Here is a 22991-nt window from a genome sequence, read left to right as displayed (position 1 = left end):
GGTGTACTTCTGAATGGAACCAGTTGCTTATCCACTGTTACTTCAGGCCCAGGGTTGTAGAGGTATGGCCTCATCCACTGTTACTTCAGTCCCAGGGTTGTAGAGATATGGCCTCATCCACTGTTACTTCAGGCCCAGGGCTGTAGAGGTATGGCAGACACTCCATCCACTTCTCCCAGACCTCTCTTATGGCCGCCAGTTTGTCTCTCACACGTCTTGTAGGTCTCACGGTTATCAAATCATAGCATTCTTGAGAAAGTGTGAAAGACTTTCAGTGGCATTGTGGTACGGAAAATCACCCTTCCACTCTCTACATCCTAGAGACTACATGTAGCCTCGCCTCGGGACCTATACACACCCTCTAAGATTAGCAGCCCTATGTAGGCACGCAGGTCAATCTCATCCATCCTTTTCCAGTTGTCTCCATATTTACAGAAACCCTCCAAATTTGTCATCTCCAGGATGATTTTTTCGATGGCTGGTTTGATGAATATGTAGAATATTGAGGCGACGTCCTGGGCATCATCAAAGTAATCAAATTTCAAATTTCAAGTTGAAAAAATATAATTTAGGGTGTTTTCTCTGCTGTTTAAACATAGTGGCGGGTCATTTTTAACCCTTAAGACAATTGGAATTTCTGGTCTGTATATTTATAATTTCACTTAGGATACCATCAACCCCACAGGCCTTTTTGGATTGGAGGGTTTGTAATTTGTCCTGTAGTTCATCCATTGGATAATCCAGGTTCTGGAAGTCTTTAATAGCTGATTCTAAGATTTGTATTTGGTCATGTATATGTTTTTGCTGTTTGATCTTCATTATAGAACCAAAAACGTTGGAGAAGTGGTTTATCCAAACATCTCTTTGTGTTGTCGTTTGTTTGTTTAGTGTTTTCCAATTTTCCCAGAAGTGGTTAGATTCTATGAATTCTTCAATTACATTGAGCTGTTTTTCTGATGTGTATTTCTGTATTGTTTTAGTGATTCAACGTGGTGAAGGTGAAGGCTCAGGTTTTCTGATGTGTATTTCTGTATTGTTTAAGTGATTCAACGTGGTGAAGGTGAAGGCTCAGGTTTTCTGATGTGTATTTCTGTATTGTTTAAGTGATTCAACGTGGTGAAGGTGAAGGCTCAGGTTTTCTGATGTGTATTTCTGTATTGTTTTAGTGATTCACTGTGGTGAACGTGAAGGCTCAGGTTTTCTGGTTCTGTGTTTTTAGTGTGATAGGTTTCTCAATTTCTTTCTTAGGTTTTGTATTCTTCATCAAACCATTTCTCAACGTTTCTGTCTCTCTCTCTCTCTCTCTTTTTCTCTATGTCAAATCTGTCTCTTTCAGCCTCTCTGAGTGTCAGACCTGATAGATCTCAGTTCTTTAAATATGAGTCTGTCTCTCTGAGCTGTGAGGTTCAGGGGAACTCTGCTGGATGGAGACTGAAGAGATACACAGTCTCTGGGGAGCGTTCAGATTGTGGAAGAAAATGGGGAAAACCACAAGGGTCTTCATGCATCGTGTCACTAATACCATCACACAGTGGAGTGTACTGGTGTGAGTCTGGGTCTGGAGAACACAGCAATGCTGTCAACATCACAGTACCTGGTATGTCCACAAACACCATCTACTAACATTATAGTGTTTAGTGGTTCATCTGGTTTCAGAGAGCTGATGTTATGTTTATATATGATGTTTATATATTATATACAGCTGGAGCTGTGATCCTGGAGAGACCTGTTGATATATGATGTTTATATATTATATACAGCTGGAGCTGTGATCCTGGAGAGACCTGTTTATATATGATGTTTATATATTTTTACAGCTGGAGCTGTGATCCTGGAGAGACCTGTTTATATATGATGTTTATATATTATATACAGCTGGAGCTGTGATCCTAGAGAGACCTGTTTATATATGATGTTTATATATTATATACAGCTGGAGCTGTGATCCTGGAGAGCCCTGCCCTTCCTGTGACTGAGGGAGATAACGTGACTCTGCGCTGCAGATATCAGGGAATTCCCTCTAACCTCACAGCTGATTTCTACAAAGATGGATCCCTCATCAGGACTCAGACTACAGGAGAGATGACCATCCCTGCAGTATCCAAGTCAGATGAAGGACTCTACAAGTGTAACAACTCTGAAGGAGAATCACCAGAGAGCTGGATGACAGTGACAGGTGAGACATTCATAATAATTTGTGTTCTTGTAATCTCTGCTTGGTCATTAGAAGTAATACATATGTCGAAGATAATATAAACAGTTTGTTTTTAACTATGTACTGTGCTGTTTTCTCTTGTGTTTTTCAAGATGGAGGCTCTACCTCATCCTCCTCTCCTACCACCTCTCTCCTCCTCCCTCTGTCTGTCTCTGGGTTGGTGGCTGCTCTCTCCATCTCTCTGATCATTCTACTGGTCCTGTTCTGCAAGAAGAGGAACAAACATGTAGCAGCTGAACCCAGAGATGTTACCTATCCTGACGTTAGAATCATACAGGATCCAGAACCCAGGAGAAGGAGAGGTACACACACACACACACACACACACACACACACACACACACACACACACACACACACACACACACACACACACACAGTACAGTGTCTTTATGTCTTTAACCCATTGTCTCGTCTCCTCCAGAGAAGTCTCCAGGAGCTGATCCAGTCTACTCTGCAGTGAAGACCTCCAACACCACAGGTACTATAATACTGTATAACACTATAACACCACAGGTACTGTAGTACTGTATAACACTATAACACCACAGGTACTGTAATACTGTATAACACTATAACACCACAGGTACTGTAATACTGTATAACACTATAACACCACAGGTACTGTAGTACTGTATAACACTATAACACCACAGGTACTGTAGTACTGTATAACACTATAACACCACAGGTACTGTAGTACTGTATAACACTATAACACCACAGGTACTGTAATACTGTATAACACTATAATACCACAGGTACTGTAGTACTGTATAACACTATAACACCACAGGTACTGTAATACTGTATAACACTATAACACCACAGGTACTGTAATACTGTATAACACTATAACACCACAGGTACTGTAGTACTGTATAACACTATAACACCACAGGTACTCTAATACTGTATAACACTATAACACCACAGGTACTGTAATACTGTATAACACTATAACACCACAGGTACTGTAGTACTGAATAATACTATAACACCACAGGTACTGTAGTACTGAATAACACTCCAACACCACAGGTACTGTAGTACTGTATAACACTATAACACCACAGGTACTGTAGTACTGTATAACACTATAACACCACAGGTACTCTAATACTGTATAACACTATAACACCACAGGTACTGTAATACTGTATAACACTATAACACCACAGGTACTGTAGTACTGAATAATACTATAACACCACAGGTACTGTAATACTGTATAACACTATAACACCACAGGTACTGTAATACTGTATAACACTATAACACCACAGGTACTGTAATACAGAATAACACTATAACACCACAGGTACTGTAGTACTGTATAACACCACAGGTACTGTAATACTGTATAACACCACAGGTACTGTAGTACTGTATAACATTATAACACCACAGGTACTGTAATACTGTATAACACCACAGGTACTGTAGTACTGTATAACATTATAACACCACAGGTACTGTAGTACTGTATAATACTAAAACACCACAGGTACTGTAATGCTGTATAACACTCCAACATACAGCTGGTCCAGTCTGTGTTAATATCCTCTCTCCCTCTCCTGTGTTTAGTTCCAGGTGGATCTGGTCCAGTCTGAGTTTATATCCTCTCTCTCTCCTGTGTTTAGTTCCAGGTGGATCTGGTCCAGTCTGTGTTAATATCCTCTCTCTCTCCTGTGTTTAGTTCCAGGTGGATCTGGTCCAGTCTGTGTTAATATCCTCTCTCTCTCTCCTGTGTTTATGTCACGTCCTGACCAGTAGAGGGGGTAGTGGGGTCAGGACGTGACAGTTTTTGTGTAGGTGAATGTTTGATTGTTGATTTGGGACTTCCAATTGAAGGCAGGTGTGTTGAGTTGCCTTTGATTGGAAGTCCTATATAGGTGTGTGTGTTTTTCTTTGGGTTTGTGGGTGGTTGTTTTTTGCACTGCTTTTATAGCCTGCAGAACTGTCACTGGTGTCACCCTTTTGTGTTGTTCCTGTGGATGCTCTACTCCTTTTGTTGGGTAATAAAAAATGAGTATTCACATACCTGCTGCGCCTTGGTTCATTTCAGAAGACAGCCGTTACAGTTTAGTTCCAGGTGGATCTGGTCCAGTCTGTGTTAATATCCTCTGTCTCTCCTGTGTTTAGTTCCAGGTGGATCTGGTCCAGTCTGTGTTAATATCCTCTCTCTCTCTCCTGTGTTTAGTTCCAGGTGGATCTGGTCCAGTCTGTGTTAATATCCTCTCTCTCTCTCCTGTGTTTAGTTCCAGGTGGATCTGGTCCAGTCTGTGTTAATATCCTCTCTCTCTCCTGTGTTTAGTTCCAGGTGGATCTGGTCCAGTCTGTGTTAAGATGTTCCGCTAGCGGAACACCTGCTCCAATATCCAATGATGGGCGTGGCGCGAAATACAAATTCCTCTAAAATCCGAAAACTTCAATTTTTCAAACATATGACTATTTTACAGCATTTTAAAGACTCTCGTTAATCTAACCACACTGTCCGATTTCAAAAAGGCTTTACAGCGAAAGCAAAACATTAGATTATGTCAGCAGACTACCCAGCCAGAAATAATCAGACACCCATTTTTCAAGCTAGCATATAATGTCTCAAAAAACAAAACCACAGCTAAATGCAGCACTAACCTTTGATGATCTTCATCAGATGACAACCCTAGGACATTATGTTATGCAATGCATGCATGTTTTGTTCAATCAAGTTCATATTTATATCAAAAACCAGCTTTTTTACATTAGCATGTGATGTTCAGAACTAGCATACCCCCCGCAAACCTCCGGTGAATTTACTAAATTACTCACGATAAACGTTCACAAAAAACATAACAATTATTTTAAGAATTATAGATACAGAACTCCTCTATGCACTCGATATGTCCGATTTTAAAATAGCTTTTCGGTGAAAGCACATTTTACAATATTCTAAGTAGATAGCCCGGCATCACAGGGCTAGCTATTTAGACACCCACCAAGTTTAGCACTCACCAAAATCAGATTTACTATTAGAAAAGTTTGATTACCTTTGATGTTCTTCGTCAGAATGCACTCCCAGGACTTCTACTTCAATAACAAATGTTGGTTTGGTCCAAAATAATCCATAGTTATGTCCAACAGCGGCGTTTTGTTCGTGAGTTCTAGACACTATCCGAATGGTAAATAAGGGTCGCGCGCATGGCGCATTTCGTGACAAAAGATTTCTAAATATTTCATTACCGTACTTCGAAGCATGTCAACCGCTGTTTAAAATCAATTTTTATGCCATTTTTCTCGTAAAAAAGCGATAATATTCCGACCGGGAATCTGCAATTAGGTAAACAGACGAAATAAAATACAGCATGGGGTCGACTCGGGCACGCGCCTAATTCCTTTGTCCGCTGATAGACCACTTAGCAAAAGCGCTCGTGTGTTTCAGCCAGGGCTTTGAATTACGTCATTCAGCTTTTTCCCGGGCTCTGAGAGCCCATTGGAGCCGTAGGAAGTGTCACGTAACAGCAGAGATCCTTTGTAATGGATAGAGATGACAAAGAAGGCCAAGAAATGGTCAGACAGGGTACTTCCTGTACAGAATCTTCTCAGGTTTTGGCCTGCCAAATGAGTTCTGTTATACTCACAGACACCATTAAAACAGTTTTAGAAACTTTGGAGTGTTTTCTATCCAAAGCTAATAATTATATGCATATTCTAGTTTCTGGGCAGGAGTAATAATCAGATTAAATCGGGTACGTTTTTTATCCAGCCGTGAAAATACTGCCCCCTAGCCATAACAGGTTAATATCCTCTCTCTCTCCTGTGTTTAGTTCCAGGTGGATCTGGTCCAGTCTGTGTTAATATCCTCTCTCTCTCTTGTGTTTAGTTCCAGGTGGATCTGGTCCAGTCTGTGTTAATATCCTCTCTCTCTCCTGTGTTTAGTTCCAGGTGGATCTGGTCCAGTCTGTGTTAATATCCTCTCTCTCTCTCCTGTGTTTACTTCCAGGTGGATCTGGTCCAGTCTGTGTTAATATCCTCTCTCTCTCTCCTGTGTTTAGTTCCAGGTGGATCTGGTCCAGTCTGTGTTAATATCCTCTCTCTCTCCTGTGTTTACTTACAGGTGGATCTGGTCCGGTCTGTGTTAATATCCTCTCTCTCCTGTGTTTACTTACAGGTGGATCTGGTCCAGTCTGTGTTAATATCCTCTCTCTCTCCTGTGTTTAGTTCCAGGTGGATCTGGTCCAGTCTGTGTTAATATCCTCTCTCTCTCCTGTGTTTAGTTCCAGGTGTATCTGGTCCAGTCTGTGTTAATATCCTCTCTCTCTCCTGTGTTTAGTTCCAGGTGGATCTGGTCCAGTCTGTGTTAATATCCTCTCTCTCTCCTGTGTTTAGTTCCAGGTGGATCTGGTCCAGTCTGTGTTAATATCCTCTCTCTCTCCTGTGTTTAGTTCCAGGTGGATCTGGTCCAGTCTGTGTTAATATCCTCTCTCCTGTGTTTAGTTCCAGGTGGATCTGGTCCAGGTGATGTGACCTATGCTGACGTCAACCACACAAAGAGACAACACAACAGGAGGAGAGGTAGGAAGAAGGGAGAGGCCAACAACACTCCGCTCATCTTTCTGATGTAAAAAATATGTTTTTAGTGTTTTAACATGTCACTAGTTGTAACCGGTTTATATGTTTCTTTCAGAGAACGTCGTTCCAGACCCTGTCTACTCAGCAGTGAAAACAGACAGACAGAGATACAGGTCAGAAGGTCGTTCCAGACCCTGTATACTTAGCAGTGAAGACAGACAGACAGACAGACAGACAGACAGACAGACAGACAGACAGACAGACAGACAGACAGACAGGTCAGGCTCAATGATGATGATGAAAAGTAGAGATCATGGCAGCCATTTTGTGCCAGAGGGCTCAGCAACACCCATCAGTTTCTGTGCATAGTGTAGAGAATCATTGTGCCATCAAAACCACTGTGAAATATATATTCTATAACCAAGAATATTGTTGTTTCAGCTGTTTCTAAAAGATGCAAAAACAAAACATAAGGGAACGTATATCATTGCTCACATAGAACAGATCTACTGCTACTTAGACATGCTTTAAAGTATAATTACAGATCTATAACACACATTTCTATGTGAATTTTGTCAGGTCACCCCAAAAATAACATATTGCCAGTTTAACTAATTAAATCTATGTGTCCTATAGGTAGAGCTGTATCTGGACCCAGGGAAGTAATGTACAGACTGAGGTAGGTCCATATCACTGTAGATGCTGGAGGAAACTATATCCACAGTAAAATGAATCCTATATCGACTCAACCTGAAAAGCCGCTCAGCAAGGAAGAAGCCACCGCTCCAAAACCGCCATGAAAAAGCCAGACTACGGTTTGCAAATGCACATGGGGAAAAATATCGCACTTTTTGTAGATATGTTCTCTGGTCTGAGTTTAAATGTAATTGGCTGTATGTAAACGTCCGACTTCATTTACGTCATTTAGCAGACGCTCTTATCCAGAGCGACTTACAGTAGCGAATGCATACATTTCATACATTATTTATTTTATTTTTTTCTGTGCTGGCCCCCCGTGGGAATCGAACCCACAACCCTGGTGTTGCAAACACCATGCTCTACCAACTGAGCTACAGGTAGATTTAATTAAACAGACATTTGCATCCTGCAGTACAAACTCAAAAAAGTTCTGGAACACTGTGAAGTCTATGAAGAATAAGAACACCTCCTCCCAGCTACCCACTGCTCTGAGGCTAGGAAACACTGTTACAACTGATAAATCCACTATAATTGAGAATTTCAATGAGCTTTTCTCTACGACTGGCCATGCTTTCCACCTGGCTACCCCTACCCCGGTCAACTGCCCGGCACCCTCTAAAGCACCCCTACTGCATTCAACAGCACTGCACCCTCTAAAGCAACCCGCCCAAGCCCCCACCATTTCTCCTTCACCCATATCCAGATAGCTGATGTTCTGAAAGAGCTGCAAAATCTGAGCCCCTACAAATCAGCCGGGCTAGACAATCTGGACCCTCTCTTTCTAAAATTATCTGCCGAAATTGTTGCAACCCCTATTACTAGCCTGTTCAACCTCTCTTTCGTATCGTCTGAGATTCCCAAAGATTGGAAAGCTGCTGCGGTCATCCCCCTCTTCAAAGGGGGAGACACTCTAGACCCAAACTGCTACAGACCAATATCCATCCTGTCCTGCCTTTCTAAGGTATTCGAAGGCCAAGTTAACAAACAGATCACCGACCATTTTGAATCACACCGTACCTTCTCCGCTATGCAATCTGGTTTCAGAGCCGGTCATGTGTGCACCTCAGCCACGCTCAAGGTCCTTAACGATATCATAACCGCCATCGATAAGAGACATTACTGTGCAGCTGTATTCATCGACCTGGCCAAGGCTTTCGACTCTGTCAATCACCACATTCTTATTGGCAGACTCAACAGCCTTGGTTTCTCAAATGATTGCCTCGCCTGGTTCACCAACTACTTCTCTGATAGAGTTCAGTGTGTCAAATCGGGGGGCCTGTTGTCCAGACCTCTGGCAGTCTCTATGGGGGTGCCACAGGGTTCAATTCTTGGGCCAACTCTCTTCTCTGTATACATCTATGATGTCGCTCTTGCTGCTGGTGATTCTCTGATCCACCTCTACACAGACGACACCATTCTGTATACTTCTGGCTCTTCTTTGGACACTGTGTTAACCTCTCTGGGGTATGTGGGACGAACTCGTCCCACCTACGTAACAGCTACTGAAATTCCAGTGGCGCGATTTTTGAATCGTTAGAAATACTATTACTTCAATTTCTCAAACATATGACTATTTTACAGCTATTTAAAGACAAGAATCTCGTTAATCTAACCCCACTGTCCGATTTCAAAAAGGCTTTACAACGAAAGCAAACCATTAGATTATGTCAGCAGAGTGCCCAGCCAGAAAAAATCAGACAGCCATTTTTCAAGCTAGCATATCATGTCACATAAACCCAAACCACAGCTAAATGCAGCACTAACCTTTGATGATCTTCATCAGATGACACACCTAGGACATTGTGTTATACAATACATGCATGTCTGTTCAATCAAGTTCATATTTATATCAAAAAACAGCTTTTTGCATTAGCATGTGACGTTCAGAAAAAGCATAACCCCCGCAAACTTCCGGGGAATTTACTAACAGTTTGCTAAATTACTCACGATAAACGTTCACAAAAAGCATAACAATTATTTTAAGAATTATAGATACATTACTCCTCTATGCACTCGATATGTCCGATTTTAAAATAGCTTTTCGGATGAAGCACATTTTGCAATAATCTAAGTACATAGCCCGGCATTACAGGGCTAGCTATTTAGATACCCACCCAGGTCAGCCTCCACCAAAATCACATTTCCTATAAGAAAAATGTTCTTACCTTGCTTGTTCTTCATCAGAATACACTGCCAGGACTTCAACTTCAATAACAAATGTTGGTTTGGTCCCAAATAATCCATCGTTATATCCAAACAGCGACGTTTTGTTCGTGAGTTCTAGACACTATCAGAATGCTTCTTCACGGTCCCGCGCATGGCGCATTGGCGTGTCAAAAATGTCTAAATATTCCATTACCGTACTTCGAAGCATGTCAACCGCTGTTTAAAACCAATTTTTATGCCATTTAACTCGTAGATTAGTGATAATATTCCGACTGGGAGTATGCATTGAGCCTAAACAGCCGAATAAAATTTATCCTCAGGAGCGACTCATGCACGCGCCTCATTCAAAGGTCCTCGGAGCAGCCACTTACAAAAGGTGATAATGTGTTTCAGCCTGAGGCTCCCTCGTAAACCTTCAGTTATTTCCCGGGGTCTGAGAGCCTATCGGAGCCCTGGGAATTGTCACGTTACAGCTAAGATCCTTACTTTTCAATAAAAAGATGCAAGACGCACGACAACTTGTCAGACAGGGTACTTCCTGCTTGAAACCTTGTCAGGTTTTTGCCTGCCATAGGAGTTCTGTTATACTCACAGACACCATTCAAACAGTTTTAGAAAATTCAGAGTGTTTTCTATCCAAACCTGAACAATAATATGCATATTCTAGCTTCTGAGTTGGTGTAGGAGGCAGTTAAAAATGGGAACATATTTTTTCCAAAATTCTCAATACTGCCCCCTAGCCCAGACAGGTTAACTAACCTCCAGACAAGCTTCAATGCCATACAACTCTCCTTCCGTGGCCTCCAACTGCTCTTAAATGCAAATAAAAGTAAATGCATGCTATTCAACCGATCATTGCCCGCACCTGCCCGCCCATCCAGCATCACTACTGTCGTGTCTTTGGCTATGCCGGATTAAGGTATATGACATGCTAACCTATAAAATTCTCTCTGTAATTAATATTACCTGATTAAGCTAATCATGTAAATGTAATTAACTAGAAAGTCGGGGCACCACGGAAGAACGTTTATAGAGCCGTTATCTTCCGAATAAACTCTTAAAATACTTAGTAAAATTTTACATCGATAGCAGTCAATATTAACCCTTATCTTATTTTCAGTCTCATAATGAAAGTTGTAAATTCTTGGCTATCTTCACGAACCCTGGCTAACAAGTTGAATCAGCAATGCAAAATTGGGTTTAATTATTTATTTACTAAATACCTAAACTTATCACACAGAATTACAAATACACCGAATACATATGATGTCATACAGAAAACGTCCTGGTGGACGGAACCTGTATCATGGCTGGTTACACAAAGGAAAGGGGGTTGGGCTTGAATGAAAGAGCGGGAAGATTTAGGAACAAAGAAACAGCAGCTATGCTATCGTAAATACATTATCTTATGCATTCTAAATTACCGCCCATTTGGAAAAGGAAAATGCAATAAATATTTACTCTGAGCTGCGCTTCGGTACATTGGTCATAGATGCTGGCCGGGTTGGCCAACAGATCTTCCTGTTCTCGGAAGAATGTCTCTGGTGGTAAATTGGATACATGGTGGTATCTTCGTCTGTTTGTTAGACTGGATCCGTCGTCCGTCCTTTCCTAGCCCACGTCTACAGCGGCCGCTGCTAACTCAACGGCTAGGAAGTATCACTTCTGTAGTGAATAAGCTCAAAGTTCATACCAGTTCATACCATAGCTCACGCCGAGGTTGGCTTAGTTCTGTCCTTGACATGTGTGTCCTTCTAACGTAGAGGCTGCAGACCTCACGTGCATCTTTTCGTCAAAGGCTTATATAGTGGAGAGGGGGGAAGGATGTGTTTCATCGTTTATAACCCCTCCTCTTCACAGGGGTGGGCCACTGATCAAGCAGGGCACTTTCCTTATGAAAACCCAATTCTCTCATTTGGAAGCTAAAATTACATTTAATCTCCTAACAAACAATTTCAATATCAAACATTTCAATTGCATAACAATTCCATGTTACTCTGATAACTAGAGGGTGTATACTTTCTCAGGTACAGTTTATGTCGTCCTGTCATCAGTCATAATGTCTCAGATGACAACCGAACCTGACATACATACTCATTACGTTCCCAAGCATATTTCCAACTGGTTTTATTACCAAAATGTGTTTCCTTTTCCCCATTTGTTTGATGTTCCCAGACTCTCTATATTTAACACAGGCTATTCAAGTCCTTCAGTAGGGTCAGAGAGGGGAAGGGAGAAAGGTATTTATGGGGGGGGTCATAAACCTTACCCACAGGCCAACGTCATGACACTAATCTGGACGGCTCTGACTTAGAATACGTGGATAACTACAAATACCTGGGTGTCTGGCTAGACTGTAAACTCTCCTTCCAGACTCATATTAAGCATCTCCAATCCAAAATTAAATCTAGAATCAGCTTCCTATTTTGCAACAAAGCATCCTTCACTCATGCTGCCAAACATACCCTCGTAAAACTGGCCATCCTACCGATCCTCGACTTCGGTGATGTCATCTATAAAATAGCCTCCAACACTCTACTCAACAAACTGGATGCAGCCTATCACAGTGCCAACCGTTTTGTCACCAAAGCCCCATACACTACCCCCCACTGCGACCTATATGCTCTCGTTGGCTGGCCCTCACTTCATACTCGTCGCCAAACCCACTGGCTACAGGTTATCTACAAGTCTCTGCTAGGTAAAGCCCCGCCTTATCTCAGCTCGCTGGTCACCATAGCAGCACCCACTCGTAGCAAGCGCTCCAGCAGGTATATCTCACTGGTCACCCCCAAAGCCAATTTCTCGTTTGGTCGCCTTTCCTTCCAGTTCGCTGCTGCCAATGACTGGAATGAACTGCAAAAATCTCTGAAGCTGGAGATTCCCATCTCCCTCACTAGCTTTAAGCACCAGCTGTCAGAGCAGCTCACAGATCACTGCACCTGTACATAGCCCATCTGTATACAGCTCATCTATCTACCTCATCCCCATACTGTATTTATTTATTTATTCTGCTCCTTTTGCACCCCAGTATCTCTACTTGCACATTCCATCTTTTGCACATCTACCATTCCAGTGTTTAATTGCCAAACTGTAATTACTTTGCCACCATGGCCTATTTATTGCCTTAATTCCCTTATTTTACCTCATTTGCACTCACTGTATATATACTTTTTTCCCCCTTTTTTTCTTCTAAATTATTGACTGTATGTTTTGTTCATTCCATGTGTAACTCTGTTTTGTATGTGTCTAACTGCTATGCTTTATCTTGGCCAGGTCACAGTTGCAAATGAGAACTTGTTCTCAACTAGCCTACCTGGTTAAATGAAGGTGAAATAAAATAAAATAAAAAAGTGACTTTGCAGACTTTGTAGGCTAGTACACATATCATCAGTACTAACCCTGCTACAATACTATACCTGCTGTAGTATTACAGTACTACAGTACTACACCTGCTACAGTACTACAGTGCTACACCTGCTACAGTACTACACCTGCTACAGTACTACACCTGCTACAGTACTACAGTACTACACCTGCTACAGTACTACAGTGCTACACCTGCTACAGTACTACACCTGCTACAGTACTACACCTTCTACAGTACTACAGTGCTACACCTGCTTAGAGTACTACACCTGCTGCAGTACTACACCTGCTACAGTACTACACCTGCTGTAGTATTACAGTACTACAGTACTACACCTGCTACAGTACTACAGTACTACACCTGCTGCAGTACTACACCTGCTACATTACTACACCTGCTGTAGTATTACAGTACTACAGTACTACACCTGCTACAGTACTACAGTGCTACACCTGCTAGAGTACTACACCTGCTGCAGTACTACACATCCTGACCAAACTACAATACCAAATGACCCCTTTACGGGTCAGGACGTGACAAGGGCAAATTGGGTCTGTGATAGTTATGTAAAAGACATAATTATATCATCCATATGTTTAAAGTGCGCGTGGGTGACGGAGAGAAACAAAATGGTGCTCCTTGGGACCCAAAAGCATAATCAGTGCTCTAACTTCATTTGAGGTAATAATTTAGCTGCTGGAACACCAACTAATCCAGAATTCTGCTTAAGAGGTTGGAGATTGGCTGACAACTTCTAAGAGCTGAAGAATCTAGAATCCTTTTCTTCAGAAGGGGTTTCACCATAGCAGTTTTTAGTGCAGTGGGGAAAGAGCCTGTGAACAGGGAGTGATTAACAATAGCTTCTTCAGATATGCAATTAGAAACTGTTTTGAAGAAGGTGGTGGGGATAGGATGGAGAAGGCAGGTAGAAGGTTAAGTTGTGATGTCACTTTCCTGACCATGTCTGTGTCAACCAGGGAAAATAAATCCATAGTACCTTTGTGTGGCAGGCTAGTACACATATCATCAAACTTCTCATCAGGTCTTGACTGATACCCAGTCTAATGTTGGTTATCTTATCTCTGAAATATGCTGTAAACTCATCACATTTAGATGTGGAGGAAAGTTCTCATAGGTTTGTGGAGGTAGGATTTATCAGGCCATCAATGGTGGAGTAGAGCACTCTCTAATTATTCTGATTATTGGTGATCAAGTTAGTAAAATGAGCCCATCTGGCATTTCTAATGGCCTTGTTATATATGATGCTCTCTCATTTCTAATGGCCTTGTTATATATGATGCTCTCTCATTTCTAATGGCCTTGTTATATGATGCTCTCTCATTTCTAATGGCCTTGTTATATATGATGCTCTCTCATTTCTAATGGCCTTGTTATATATGATGCTCTCTCATTTCTAATGGCCTTGTTATATATGATGCTCTCTCATTTCTAATGGCCTTGTTATATATGATGCTCTCTCATTTCTAATGGCCTTGTTATATATGATGCTCTCTCATTTCTAATGGCCTTGTTATATATGATGCTCTCTCATTTCTAATGGCCTTGTTATATATGATGCTCTCTCATTTCTAATGGCCTTGTTATATGATGCTCTCTCATTTCTAATGGCCTTGTTATATGATGCTCTCTCATTTCTAATGGCCTTGTTATATATGATGCTCTCTCATTTCTAATGGCCTTGTTATATATGATGCTCTCTCATTTCTAATGGCCTTGTTATATGATGCTCTCTCAGAATATCATAATGGACCTGCAACTTTGACTTCATCCACTTCCGCTCTGCCTTTCTGCAATTTCTCTTTAATTTATTAGTTTCCTCAGTGGTGATCTGTTTGGATGTGTCCTTTCTCACCTTTACTGGCACCAATGTTTGCCCGAAATTTACAATGTTTTTATTTAATTAACACTTGGACTGGCAACAAGGTAGTATAAATCCCCAAGGTGATCAGATAAAGCAACATCAACAATAGAGGATATGTCAATAGAAAGCCCCATGGTAATAACCAGGTCCAGAGTATGGCTGTGGTTATGGGTGGGCCCAGTAGAAAGCCCCTTGGTAATAACCAGGTCCAGAGTATGGCTGTGGTTATGGGTGGGCCCAGTAGAAAGCCCCTTGGTAATAACCAGGTCCAGAGTATGGCTGTGGTTATGGGTGGGCCCAGTAGAAAGCCCCTTGGTAATAACCAGGTCCAGAGTATGGCTGTGGTTATGGGTGGGCCCAGTAGAAAGCCCCTTGGTAATAACCGGGTCCAGAGCATGGCTGTGGTTATGGGTGGGCCCGGTAGAAAGCCCCTTGGTAATAACCAGGTCCAGAGTATGGCTGTGGTTATGGGTGGGCCCGGTAGAAAGCCCCTTGGTAATAACCAGGTCCAGAGTATGGCTGTGGTTATGGGTGGGCCCAGTAGAAAGCCCCTTGGTAATAACCAGGTCCAGAGTATGGCTTTGGTTATGGGCGGGTCCAGTAGAAAGCCCCTTGGTAATAACCAGGTCCAGAGTATGGCTGTGGTTAATGGTGTGCCCAGTAGAAAGCCCCTTGGTAATAACCAGGTCCAGAGTGTGGCTGTGGTTATGGGTGGGCCCAGTAGAAAGCCCCTTGGTAATAACCAGGTCCAGAGTGTGGTTATGGGTGGGCCCGGTAGAAAGCCCCTTGGTAATAACCATGTCCAGAGTATGGCTGTGGTTATGGGTGGGCCCTGTAGAAATCCCCTTGGTAATAACCAGGTCCAGAGTATGGCTGTGGTTATGGGTGGGCCCAGTAGAAAGCCCCTTGGTAATAACCAGGTCCAGAGTATGGCTGTGGTAATGGGTGGGCCCAGTAGAAAGCCCCTTGGTAATAACCAGGTCCAGAGTATGGCTGTGGTTATGGGTGGGCCCAGTAGAAAGCCCCTTGGTAATAACCAGGTCCAGAGTATGGCTGTGGTTATGGGTGGGCCCAGTAGAAAGCCCCTTGGTAATAACCAGGTTCAGAGTATGGCTGTGGTTATGGGTGGGCCCAGTAGAAAGCCCCTTGGTAATAACCAGGTCTATAGTATGTGGTGTGGCTGTGGTAATGGGTGGGCCCAGTAACATGTTGGATGGCCTATACAGGGTTATGGCCAGCACTGGTGGCTTACATTTAAACAGTATAACATGATGCTCTGGTCTGGTGGCTGACATTTAAACAGTATAACATGATACTCTGGTCTGGTGGCTTACATTTAAACAGTATAAAATGATGCTCTGCTCTGGTGGCTGACATTTAAACAGTATAACATGATGCTGTGGTCTGGAGGCTGACATTTAAACAGTATAACATGATGCTTACAGCTGAGAGCATTAGTAGTAGCTTTATGTGAACGACATCACCCATAGTTAAACACCAATGTCCCTTTGTCACACACAGATGTGACCCGTTTCAGGAAACTAGGCGAACAACTGAAAGCATTAGTAAAAATAGAGGCTGTCTCCACCCCACACATATAGATACTTATCAGAGCAGGAGATCTGTGTCTGTTTGAGGTTAGAGCTGTATGTGAACAACATCACCCATTGTTAAACACCTCTGTCCCTCTGTCACACATTTTACATGTATTTTTACGTGTTTTTCTCTTTTAGCGACTTGCAGTAGTGAGTCATTTAGCAGACGCTCTTGTCCAGAGAGACTTACAGTAGTGAGTCATTTAGCAGACGCTCTTGTCCAGAGAGACTTGCAGTAGTGAGTCATTTAGCAGACGCTCTTGTCCAGAGCGACTTACAGTAGTGAGTCATTTAGCAGACGCTCTTGTCCAGAGCGACTTACAGTAGTGAGTCATTTAGCAGACGCTCTTGTCCAGAGCGACTTACAGTAGTGAGTCATTTAGCAGACGCTCTTGTCCAGAGCAACTTACAGAAGTGAGTCATTTAGCAGACGCTCTTGTCCAGAGCGACTTACAGTAGTGAGTCATTTAGCAGATGCTCTTGTCCAGAGCGACTTACAGTAGTGAGTCATTTAGCAGATGCTCTTGTCCAGAGCGACTTACAGTAGTGAGTCATTTAGCAGACGCTCTTGTCCAGAGCAACTTACAGTAGTGAGTCATTTAGCAGACGCTCTTGTCCAGAGCGACTTACAGTAGTGAGTCATTTAGCAGATGCTCTTGTCCAGAGCGACTTACAGTAGTGAGTCATTTAGCAGACGCTCTTGTCCAGAGCAACTTACAGTAGTGAGTCATTTAGCAGATGCTCTTGTCCAGAGCGACTTACAGAAGTGAGCGGATACATTTCTGTACTTTTCTAAGCACCAGTCTCTACCAACTGAGCCACACAGGACACACATGCAGAGAAACAAACACACACACACACACACACACACACACACACACACACACACACACACACACACACACACACACACACACACACACACACACACACACAGAGAGAGACCCACAGAAACACACACACACACACACACACACACACACACACAGAGAGACCCACAGAAACACACACACACACACACACACACACACACACACACACACACACACACACACACAGAGACCCACACAGAACCACACACACACACACACACACACACACACAGGCCCAGACATGTACCTCCCTCTTCTTCCCTTTGCTAACTGTTGCAGCAGGTCTATTTTAGTCTGAATGGGAACGTACAGTTGAAGTCGGACGTTTACATACACTTAGGTTGGAGTCATTAAAACTAGTTTTTCAACCACTCCACACATTTCTTGTTAACAAACTATATTTTGGCAAGTCCGTTAGGACAGCTACTTTGTGCATGACACAAGTAATTTTTCCAACAATTGTTTACAGACAGATTATTTCACTTATAATTAATTGTATCACAATTCCAGTGGGTCAGAAGTTTACATACACTATTGGAGGATTACCTGTGGATGTATTTCAAGGCCTACCTTCAAACCCAGTGCCTCCTTGCTTGACATCATGAGAAAATAAAAATAAATCAGCCAACACCTCAGAAACAAAATTGAAGACCTCCACAAATCTAGTTCATCCTTGGGAGCAATTTCCAAATGCCTGAACGTACCACGTTCATCTCTACAAACTATAGTACTCAAGTAGAAACACAATGGGACCACGAAGCCATCATACCGCTCAGGATGGAGACACATTCTGTTTCCTAGAGATTAATGTACTTTGGTGCGAAAAGTGCAAATCAATCCCAGAACAACAGCAAAGGACCTTGTGAAGTTGCTGGAGGAAACAGGTACAAAAGTATCTATATCCACAGTAAAACGAGACCTATTGTAACGACCGTCGTCGCAATGAGACCAAGGTGCAGCGGAGGATGTGTTCATCATAAAGGATTTTAATAAACGAATGAACACTACAAACAAAACACGAAAAGAAACGACAACCAAACAGTCCTGTCAGGATTAACACAAACCTAGACAGAAAATAATCACCCACAAACCACAAAGGAAAAACAGGCTGCCTATGTATGACTCTCAATCAGCAACAACGATCTACAGCTGTTCCTGATTGAGAGCCACACACGGCCTAACCAAAGAAACAAACCAACATAGAAAAATAAACATAGAACGGCCACCCATGTAACACCCTGGCCTAACCAAAATAGAAAACAAAAAAACCCTCTCTATGACCAGGGCGTTACAGTACCCCCCCAAAGGTGCGGACTCCGGCGCAAAACCTGACTCTAAAGGGGAGGGTCCGGGTGGGCGGCTCTGGTGCGGGACGTGGACCCCGCTCCACCCTCGGCTTGGCCCACTTAGGTGGCGCCCCTGGCTGCGCCGGAGGACTGGCGGGCGACCCTGGCTTCGCCCGGATGGCGGGCGACCCTGGCCGCGCCCGGCTGGCGGGCGACTGTGGCAGCTCCGGGCTGCGGGCGGCTCTGGCGGCTCCGGACAGGCGGGCGGCTCTGGCGGCTCCGGACTGGCAGGCGGCTCTGGCGGCTCCGGACTGGCGGGCAGCTCTGGCGGCTCCGGACTGGCGGGCGGCTCTGGCGGCTCCGGACTGGCGGGCGGCTCTGGCGGCTCCGGACTGGCGGGCGGCTCTGGCGGCTCTGGACTAGGATTCACCAGGCTGGGGAGACATGCAGGAGGCCTGGCTCTGGGCGCAGGCACAGGACTCACCAGGCTAGGGAGACCCACAGGAGCCCTGGTCCTGGGAGGAGGCACAGGATAGACCAGGCTGGAGAGACCCACTGGAGGCCTGGTCCTGTGAGGAGGCACAGGATAAACCGGGCTGTGGGGGAGCACTGGAGTTCTGGTGCGTAGGCTTGCCACCCATACTCCAGGCTGAATGCCCACTCTTGGCCAGCACGGGCGGAGCACAGGCATAGGGCGAACTGAGCCCTCCCAGCCCCCCAGAGACACAGTGCGCAGAGCCGGCGCAGGATAAACTGGACCGAAATGGCGCACTGGAGACCAGAAGCGCTGAGCTGGCACAATCCGCCCTGGCTCGATGCCCACACTCGCATGGCACTTGCGGGGGGCTGGCCTATAGCGCACCGGGCTATGAGTGCATACTGGAGACACTGTGCGCTTCACTGCCACACACGGCCTAACCAAAGGAACAAACCAACATAGAAAAATAAACATAGAACGGCCACCCATGTAACACCCTGGCCTAACCAAAATAGAAAACAAAAAAACCCTCTCTATGGCCAGGGCGTTACACCTATATCGACATAACCTGAAAGGCCGCTCAGCAAGGAAAAAGCCACTGCTCCAAAACCGCCATAAAAAAGCCAGACTACGGTTTGCAACTGCACATGGGGAAAAATATCGTACTTTTTGGAGAAATGTCCTCTGGTCTGATGAAACAAAAATAGAACTGTTTGGTCATAATGACCATCGTTTTGCCTGGAGGAAAAGGGGGAGGCTTGCAAGCCAACGAACACCATCCCATCCATGAAGCACGGGGGTGGCAGCATCATGTTATGAGGGTGCTTTGCTGCAGGAGTGACTGGTGCACTTCACAAAATAGATGGCATCATGAGGAGGGAAAATTATGTGGATATATTGAAGGAACATCTCAAGACATCAGTCAGGAAGTTAAAGCTTGGTCGCAAATGGGTCTTCCAAATGGACAATGACCCCAAGCATACGTCCAAAGTTGTGGCAAAATGGCTTAAGGACAACAAAGTCAATGTATTGGAGTGGCCATCACAAAGCCCTGCCATCAATCCTATAGAAAATGTGTAGGCAGAACTGAAAAAAGTGTGTGCGAGCAAGGAGGCCTACAAACCTGACTCAGTTACACCAGTTCTGTCAGGAGGAATGGGCCAAAATTCACCCAACTTATTGTGGGAAGCTTGTGGAAGGCTACCTGAAACATTTGACCCAAGTTAAACAATTTAAACAACCAAATAATAATTGAGTGTATGTAAGCTTCTGACACACTGGGAATGTGATGAAAGAAATAAAAGCTGAAATAAATCATTCTCTCAACTATTATTCTGACATTTCACATTCTTAAAATAAAGTGGTGATCCTAACTGATCTAAGAAAGGAACGTTTTACTGGGATTAAATGTCAGGAATTGTGAAAAACTAAGTTTAAATGTAGTTGGCTAAGGTGTATGTCAACTTACGACTTCAACTGTACGTATTCTGTATGATGTACATTCAGAGTTCTAAACACTTAAAAGACCAGTCAAACATCTGATTGAATCAGTCATTATAATTGGACTGTATGTTGGTGTGTATAAATGTATCTAACTACACATTAACCACTGAGACCTGTTGGGGTGTATAAATGTATCTAACTACACATTAAACACTGAGACCTGTTGGGGTGTATCAATGTATCTAACTACACATTAAACACTGAGACCTTTTGGGGTGTATAAATGTATCTAACTACACATTAAACACTGAGACCTTTTGGGGTGTATAAATGTTCCAGTGGTGTTGATGGTCTTCACTGTAGTAGACTGGATCAGCTCCTCTGTCCCTCACTCATCTCTCTCTCCTCTCTCTTTACCTAGTGACCCTGTTCATCAGAACGTCATGGTGGGTGGAAAAAGATGCTCTCTTCAGCTGCGGTGAACAACCACAACCCTGTCAGTCCATCTCTTTACTTCTCCTTTCTCTTATCTTCTCTCTCCCCCCTTCCCTTTTCACACCAACACACTTCTCTTTAGACGCTGCAGCCTTGACCTCCATCAACAGAGTTAGAGTCAGTTTATCATGAGAACATACAGACACCACTGACTGGAACCAGCTGACAGTATCAGTTGTAAAGGCTTCATTACTACTAACAGAAAGAAAGTTGTAGTGTTATGTCCATGATGAATGATGCAAAGGCTTCAATGTGTTTTTATATTGAGCTGCTCTGTTAAATTCTGTTTGTTCATGTGAAATTGGAAATTGTATTTTTCTATAACGTCATTGTGTGTGTTTACCTTGAGCAACACCGTTGTATGGTTACCAACTTGTCAAATAAAGCTTCCTAAAATGTGTTAGAAAATGTGTCAGTGTCACGTCCTGACCATAGTAAGATGTTATTTTCTATGGTAGAGTAGGTCAGGGCGTGACAGCGGGTGTTTTGTGTTTTTCTATGTTTTGTATTTCTATGTTTAGGTTCTAGTTTTCTATTCCTATGTTGTTGTTTTTTTTGGGATGATCTCCAATTAGAGGCAGCTGGTCCTCGTTGTCTCTAATTGGAGATCATACTTAAGTAGGTTTTTTTTCCACCTGTGTTTTTGGGTAGTTGTCTTCTGCTTAGTTTTCTGTACCTGGCAGAACTGTGTGCTTTTGTTTTCGCGTCCTTATTTTTCTTTAGTGTTCTGAGTTAAAATAAATATTCATCATGAGCAATCAACACGCTGCACTTTGGTCCCCTCTCTACGACAGACGTTACAGTCAGTTTGTCACTTTCATGAGTTTAGAGTAATAACACGTTCCACTACTGAAGACATTGTCTCTAATCTAGGCTGGATTAATAACATGTTCCACTACTGAAGACATTGGCTCTAATCTAGTGGAGTAATAACATGTTCCACTGCTGAAGACATTGTCTCTAATCTAGGTTGGGCCTTCAGATTTTTAGAACATAAACAACTAAGGAAGAATGTTTCACTTCTCTTTTTGACTTCTCTAACCCCAAACCCCGGCCTGGTCTCATTGGTCTGTTTCACAAGCATTCCCCGAAGTCTTGCAATATTGTGCCTCTGGGCTTAGAAATGTCTGGTGGGTATTAGTACCATCTGAGAAGGTTTGAATCCTAAGCAACCTGCCTACACATTGTTTGAAGTTCAATAGACCAACATAGCTACCGTAGTAGGTGAAATCTGTGTGCTGGAAAACCTTGGTAGAGCATGGGTGTAGAAGTTATTGTGGTGCTCATGTGAATTTCCTTTCTTTGACATTACGCTTACAATGCAAATAGTCCAGGAAGCAATTTGATTACATGTTCAGGAGTCTTAAAGCTTGGGGATAAAAACTGTTGAGAAGCCTTTTTGTCCTAGACTTGGCACTCCGGTACTGCTTGCCATGTGGTAATAGAGAGAACAATCTATAACTGGGGTGGCTGGGGTCTTTGACAATTTTTAGGGCCTTCCTGTTGCTACCTACCCTCACCACCTGGGGGCGGCCCATCAGGAAGTCCAGAGTCCAGTTGCAGAGGAAGGTGTTTAGTCCCAGGATCCTTAGCTTAGTGATGAGCTTTGAGGGTACTATGGTATTGAACGCTGAGCTGTTGTCAATGAATAGCATTCTTACATAAGTGTTCCTTTTATCCAGGTGGGAAAGGGCATTGTGGAGTGCAATAGAGATTGCATCATCTGTGGATCTGTTTGGGCGGTATGCAAATTGGAGTGGGTCTAGGGTTTCTGGGATAATGGTGTTGATGTGAGCCATTACAAACCTTTCAAAGCACTTCATGGCTACGGACCTGAGTGCTACAGGTCTGTAGTGATTTAGGCAGGATGCCTTTGTGTTCTTGGGCACAGGGATTAAGGTGGTCTGCTTGAAACATGTTGGTATTACAGACTCAATCA

At 43.3% G+C, this 22991-nt stretch overlaps 1 protein-coding gene across 6 annotated transcripts in view; it reads left to right on the top strand.

Annotated features, from left to right (window-relative positions):
• Window positions 1–22991, top strand: part of LOC115194768 (Fc receptor-like protein 5) — a 342937-nt gene that overhangs the window by 7292 nt on the left and 312654 nt on the right. For all 6 annotated transcript variants that reach the window (XM_029754693.1, XM_029754691.1, XM_029754692.1 and 3 more), the window contains exon 3: window positions 1337–1597. In XM_029754693.1, the coding sequence (XP_029610553.1) occupies window positions 1337–1597 (261 nt within the window). The remainder of the gene's footprint in view (window positions 1–1336; window positions 1598–22991) is intronic.

The sequence above is a fragment of the Salmo trutta genome, chromosome 5 (assembly GCF_901001165.1).
Source record: "Salmo trutta chromosome 5, fSalTru1.1, whole genome shotgun sequence".
Lineage (NCBI taxonomy): Eukaryota > Metazoa > Chordata > Actinopteri > Salmoniformes > Salmonidae > Salmo > Salmo trutta.
The sequence above is the reverse complement of the archived record's forward strand: the minus strand, read 5'-3'. Positions and strand labels throughout refer to the sequence as shown.